Source organism: Elaeis guineensis, chromosome 7, assembly GCF_000442705.2.
Source record: "Elaeis guineensis isolate ETL-2024a chromosome 7, EG11, whole genome shotgun sequence".
NCBI lineage: Eukaryota > Viridiplantae > Streptophyta > Magnoliopsida > Arecales > Arecaceae > Elaeis > Elaeis guineensis.
The window spans coordinates 75383868-75390558 of record NC_025999.2 but is presented as its reverse complement, the minus strand read 5'-3'; the positions used below and the strand labels follow the sequence as shown (position 1 = coordinate 75390558).

The 6691-nt window shown below is 40.3% G+C and overlaps 1 protein-coding gene, 1 non-coding gene and 1 pseudogene across 2 annotated transcripts; all 3 read right to left on the bottom strand.

Moving 5' to 3' along the window:
- Positions 1–210: 210 nt before the first annotated feature.
- On the bottom strand, positions 211–1354 carry LOC140859239 (uncharacterized; annotated as a pseudogene).
- A 240-nt stretch (positions 1355–1594) lies between these two features.
- On the bottom strand, positions 1595–1698 carry LOC140859564 (U6 spliceosomal RNA). Its single transcript, XR_012143101.1, has one exon. It is a non-coding gene; the product is annotated as a U6 spliceosomal RNA (small nuclear RNA).
- A 3836-nt stretch (positions 1699–5534) lies between these two features.
- On the bottom strand, positions 5535–6104 carry LOC140859324 (uncharacterized). The gene has a single exon (XM_073260981.1). The coding sequence runs from the start codon at positions 6102–6104 to the stop codon at positions 5535–5537; it is 570 nt and encodes a 189-aa protein (XP_073117082.1).
- Between the last annotated feature and the right edge of the window lie 587 nt (positions 6105–6691).

The window sequence follows — 6691 nt, the reverse complement described above, 5'->3', positions numbered from 1 at the left end:
TAACTTCAATGTATTGTCAGAGAGAGGAAGAGATGATGATGATAAATATGTGCTCCTAGAACATAACTTAGTGAGTAGTAGATCATCCCTCATTATATTGTTGATCACAAACCTTCAAGGCAGTTTGCATGAGATCTTGTCAATTTGTGGGATCGATCATAATGGAATTAGAGGAAGAAAGGTAGGAGATGCTGGAGTACTCATACTCCCTTAAGAACAGAATGAACAAGTAAAGCATGAAAGCCAGTTGCCAGCAGGAGCTGCTTTTGGGGTCTTGGTATGTGGTGGAGGTTGCTGTGCCTGCTCCCGGGGCCGTGGTTGGTTCACAGTCCTACCTTAACTGATCCACTTCCACCATCTGTCAATCTGAAGTCAGCAAAATTAGTGTCATTACCAAATCCATCCACATTCACCACTAACTATTTTATTGCCAAAGGAAAGAATAGGAGACTGAATCAAACACTACACCTTTGCCCACAAAGACAATCCTTCCACTGATGACACATTTCTCTATCTTTTAAACTTCAAACTTAACAAACATCATGTTGCCATATCTGTAGCCTAATTTACCTTCCCTTATGTTTTTCATCTACTGAATTTGTGAAATATTGCTAGCAAAAGGCAGCAAGATAGTCACTATGAATCTTAAGTCTATAAAGTAGACGAAAGAGATCATACACTGTAAATGCAAAAGATTGAAACCTAGCCATTCTGCTGTCGAAGTGGTCAGATATGCTAGCAGAATGATGCATAACCTCAGCTGCATGCTTGTCTTTACTACCAACTTTCTCTGCATTTACCCTCATGGCACCCTGCATGGTTGCAGCATTTGCTGCCCCTGCTGCACTTGACCAGTATGGGTCCATGGGAAAGTTGGTCAGCTCGATGGACCTGCTCATCATGAACCAACGTCCCTAGAGAAGCTAGAATTACTTACTTGGATGCCGAACAAAGATTCATTTGAAACCACGCTCCAGTCTATTGCCGTGGACATAGTCCTTGTGAATATGGGAGATGGGATTCCATTTGGGTCAGGGACCTCTGACCTCTCCATCACCTGAAGTGGGGAAGAATGATTTGATCCAAACATGTCCAAGTTATCATTAGTCCCAACATCCTTGGTACTAGTAACTTTGCCATTTTTGAGTCCTGGCAATCTCAGTGCTCCGCAGAAATAATTGTGAGGTTCAGCTGCACCTAGTTGGAGGACATCTTCTTCAAATGATTCCGCATCAGAAAATGAGGAAGATGAGCTAGGAGTTACTTTCTCTATTTCAGGTTTGTGTCCCAGAGTGGAATGCCCTTGCTCATCATATGTATGCTTGCTACTTGAATCCCCATGAATAGGGTCCATAATATGTTGTTTCTGACAGACCTCTGACACTATGCCGCTATGTTCTGAGGATTTCCGTGCTGCAAGAGAACAAGTTACAATCTAAAGAGAGAATGTAGTTAAATGAAGAAAGACACCATTATCATCAAAACTAATAGTTAGCTCATTACAATGGAAAACAATATCAGAATCTCTCTCCTTACTCTCTCTCTTTCTCTCTCTCCCCCTTGTTCTTTCTTTTTTTTTTTTTTTTCTCTTTTCAGAAATGTGATGGGAGACCTTGACTTATGCATGTCAGCCTTGTGGATGGGCCATGCTAATCTTCTCTATATTGTTTCAATGTTACTGGATGTCTCCAAAGAGGTGAAATGCAGGGGGGATGCCACCAACCAAGAATTGAATCTTGGACCTCTCTCATGTGGAGAGGGATGCAAACCAACTAAACTAAATATGTTAAGGTAAAAAATTAATTTTGAGTGGAAAATGTGATAAATTAGTAATAGATTGGAAAAACATCGGAAGATAAAGAAATTGTAATCCAAGAACTCATTGGATACCATAAACTGTGCCTAAGCCTGCGCACTTCTTATAGAAATTTAGTCACAAAGATGATTTATTGTTATTTTTTTGGAAGAAAAGGATGATATCATTAATTTTTTTATTGCTAAATAAATATAAGATACTTCTTAACTGAAACACCTACAATTCTGCAACCCACAAAAATATATTAACTGCAACTAACTTGACCAAGAAAATAGCAACAAACAGAACAACTAACAACCTAAGAACCAGCCACAACAGCTAGTTATTTCTGAAAACTAGGACTCAAATAAAAACCAGCAGAGACAACAAAGACTGCAGCTCACGATTCACTAACACTCTCCTCTTGAATCATGGGTTGCACACACCTAACTTTTCTCTAAGAACTTCAAATTGACCAGCACTGAAAGACTTAGTAAATATATCTGCAATTTGATTTTCTGAACTGCAATACACCAACTTCACTTCTTCAGACCTTTGCACTTCTATGAAGAAGTAATACTTAACCTTGAAATGCTTTGTCCTTCCATGGAATACAGGATTTTGTGAAATGGCTAGAGTAGCTTGATTATCCACAAAAACTTTTATGCTATCCTCTTGTTCCAAATGCAGATCATCCATCAGTTTCTTCAACCATAAGGCTTGATTCACAGCTGCAGTTGCTGCAATAAACTCAGCTTCTGCAGTTAATTGAGCCACGATCTCCTGCTTCTTTGAACACCATGAAAAACATGCTGATCCAAATATAAAACAATACTCGAAAGTACTTCTCATATCATCAACTGATCCAGCCCAATCACTGTCAGAATACCCTTGCAACCTAACCATCTGAACCTTGCAGAATTTGATTCCATATGAAAGTGTACCTTTGAGATACCTCAGCACTCTCTTTGCTGCTACCATATGCAGCTCACTAGCACAATTAACAAATCTAGACAAGGCACTTACAGAAAACATAATGTCTGGTCTAGTTGTAGTGAGATACATTAGGCAGCCAATTAAACTTCTGTAGACACCATTTATAGATTCTATACCATCATTCTTCTGCAGCTTTTCCTTTTGACCCATTGGAGTACCCATACTTTTGCATTCCTCCATATTGAATCTCTTCAAAATCTCCTTCAAATACTTCTTCTGACATATAAAGATCTCATTCTGAGCTTGCTTAATCTCCATCCCAAGAAAATAAGACATCTCACCAAGATCAATCATTTCAAACATCTTCATCATATCTTGCTTAAATGCATTAATTCGAGCACTATCACTCCCTATCACCAGCATGTCATCCGCATAGAGAGACTCAACAACTATGTTCAAAGCAGACTTTTGACATAAAGAGTGGATTCACTCGGGCTTTTCTCGAAGCCTAAGCCCAACAAATACCCATCCATCTTGCTGTACCATGCTCTGGGGGCTTGCTTCAAGCCATACAGAGCCTTTTTCAGCAAATAAACCTTCTCCTTCTGGCCTGGTGTGATGAATCCCTCTGACTGCTCAACATAGATCTCCTCCTGTAATACTCCATTCACAAATGCAGATTTTACATCTAGCTGATACACTTTCCATCCCTTTTGAGCTGCCAAAGCAAGGATCATTCTAATTGTATCTAACCTTGCCACAGGTGCACATATTTCAGAGAAATCTACTCCCCAAATCTGTGCATAACCCTTCACCACCAACCTAGCCTGATACTTGTTCACTGAGCCATCAGGATTAAGTTTGATCCTGAAGGCCCACTTCACTCCAATAACCTTTCTATCTCGAGGCTTCTCCACTAACTCTTAAGTCTGGTTCTTCTCTATCATAGCAAACTCCTCCTTCATTGCATCCATCCATCTCGGATCACTCTTAGCTTCCTCAAATCCTACAGGTTCCAGAACAGCCACACTGCACCTCTGATATATGTCAGCCAATGATCTGGTACCTCTAACTGAAAGATCATCCTCCAGTTCATCTAATTCCAATGGCACCATCTGCTGTTTGCTTTGTGACTCATCTATCCAGTCCCATTGTTCATCTTCCAAGAACTGAACATCCCTACTTGTGATCACCTTTTCTGTTTGTGGTTGATAGATTCTGTAAGCCTTTGACACCAGACTGTAGCCAATAAAAATTCCTGGTTCAGCCTTCTCTCCTAACTTGTCCTTTTTAACCTGTGGAACATGAGAGAAACACCGACAGCCAAACACCTTTAGATTCTTCAGAATTGGCTTGACCCCAAACCATGCTTCAAATGGAGTTTTCTTCTCCACTGCCCTTGTTGGCAGCCTATTCAGTAGAAAGATGACTGTGTTTGCTACTTCTGTCCAGAATTTCTTTGGCAAATTCTTCTCATGTAGCAGACACCTGGTCATCTCCAAAATGGTTCTATTCTTCCTCTCACTAATTTTATTTTGCTGTGGAGAATAAGGAGCTGTCAACTGATGCTCAATGCCAGCCTCCTCACAAAAAGAGTTGAATCTTTCTGAAGTGTACTCTGTCCCATTGTCTGATCTAATGACTTTTATCTCATGGCCACTCTAATTCTCCTCCCACTTCTTGAACTTCAGAAAAACCTCTGCAACCTCTGATTTCTGCTTTATGAAGTAAATCTAGCACATTCTTGTAAGATCATCAATAAAAATGATGAAATACCTACTGCCATTCAGTGACGGGGTTGCTTGTGGACCACATACATCAGTGTGAATTAGTTGCAGCTTCTGGTGGCTCTCCAAGTAGACTGTTTGAATGGAAGCCTGATTTGCTTGGCCAACAAACATGCCTTGCAGCTTGGGAACTGCTCCTCTAGAACTAGTAGACCACATGCCATGTCATTCCTCTGCATATATAGCTGAGCTTTGTGATGAAAATGACCCAGCCTCTTGTGCCATGTCTCAGCAACATTGACTTGACACTTGAATGCCTCTTGCTCCTGCTCGAGTGGATTCAGAGAAAAACTCTTGTGCTGCATCTTTATATTGAACAATTTTTGACCACTGGAATCAAATATTAAGCACTTCTTTTCTTCAAATACCAACTTAAATCCCTTCTTAAGCAGCTGACCAACACTTAACAGATGCTGATCAATCTCAAGCACATACATCACATCAGAAATCAGCTTAGTTCCAGCACAACTCTCTATAACTACAGTCCCTTTACCTTTCACTACTAAGTACTCTCCATTCCCAATCCTCACCCTTGACTACATTGACTTGTTAAGGTCCCTAAATAAATTTACATCACTTGTCATATGGTTTGTGCAACCACTATCAACAAACCAACTGTCACTTAGAGTGCTAGAAAAGAAATAAGAAGCAACAAATAACTGGTCTACCTCTTGTTGGACTGCAGCTTGTGCCTCACCTTGCTGCTGAACTTCCTTTTCTTTGCAGATGATCTCAGCATGTCCCAGCTTGTGACACCTTCTACACTTCATATCTGGCTTCCTCCAACACTTGAAGTGGGGATGATTTCATTTTCCACAATGCTGACATAGAGGATATCTTCTCCCTTTGCTGCTGTTTGAGATGGTTGCACTGCCCTCACCTGCAACAGCTTCAGAACCACTGCCATACCCTTTCTCCCCTTTTAGCTTCTTACCTTTTCCTCCAAAATTTTGCTGAATTTTGGCCTGCAAAGCTCCTTCTACACTTCCTTCTTGCCTCATCAACCTCCTTTGCTCTTATGCTTGTAGAGCACTAAGCAGTTCTGCCAATTTGATCTGAGACAAATCCTTGGTATTCTCCAAAGAGGCAATGGTTGCCTCAAACCTTTCAGGCAAAGAAATAAGAACCTTCTGCACTAGCCTATTATCAGTGAGGTTAGTGCCAAGAACTCTTGCCTTGTTAGCAATGCCTATCAACTTGTCAGAATACACCTTGACTGTCTCAGACTCCTTCATCTGTAGTCTCTTAAACTCTCTGATCAGATTCAGTACCTTCATGCTTCTAATCCTCTCATCTCCTTGATACTCGGTTTTGAGGAAGTCCCAAATAACTTTGGCTGATCCACAAGCCATAATTCTGCTGAAAATGGTAGGTGAAACAGCAGCATACAAACAAGCTTTGGCCTTTGCTTTCCTTGTTGTCCTTTCCTTGTGATACTTGATTGGATTCAGAGTTGGATTTTCAGGAAGAGAAGCAATTTCATAATCTGCTTCTACAGCTTCCCAATAATCACAACCCTCTAGATAGGCTTGCATTCTCACTGTCCAGGCTTGATAATTTTCTCCATCAAACACTGGTGGAGCCATGGCTGAAAAACCACTCGATCCTGCCTCCATTTTTCTTCAGCTTCTATGGATGCAGACACACTTCTCAATCAGTCTCACAAGTCACTCGTAGCCCCCTCAAGATCAAGGAGGCTCAGATACCACTGTTATTTTTTTTGGAAGGGAAGGATGATATCATTAATTTTTTTACTGCTGAATAAATACAAGATATTTCTTAACTGAACACCTACAATTCTGCAACCCACAAAAACACGTTAACGGTAACTAACTTGACCAAGAACATAGCAACAAACAGAACAACTAACAACCTAAGAACCAGCCACAACAGCCAGTTATTCCTGAAAACTAGGATTCAACTAAAAATCAGCAGAGACAACAAAGACTGTAGCTCACGATTCGCTAACATTTATTTTTCGACGTGCTAGTGATTGAGATACACTCTACTTTGGAAATAGTATGTTTTTAGAATACTTCAACTGGTAGTTATTGATAACCTCACGAATGCTAATACCTGCAGGATTCTTTTGGATTCTTCTATAACAAATTAGAAAAAATGATCCCATAATCCAAGGATGAAATGCCATGAAATTTAATAGCTTTGTTAAATT

What these genes read in the sequence shown, in the direction of transcription:
- LOC140859324 (XM_073260981.1), bottom strand. Translation starts at nt 6,104, where the DNA reads ATGGCTCCACCAGTGTTTGATGGAGAAAATTATCAAGCCTGGACAGTG.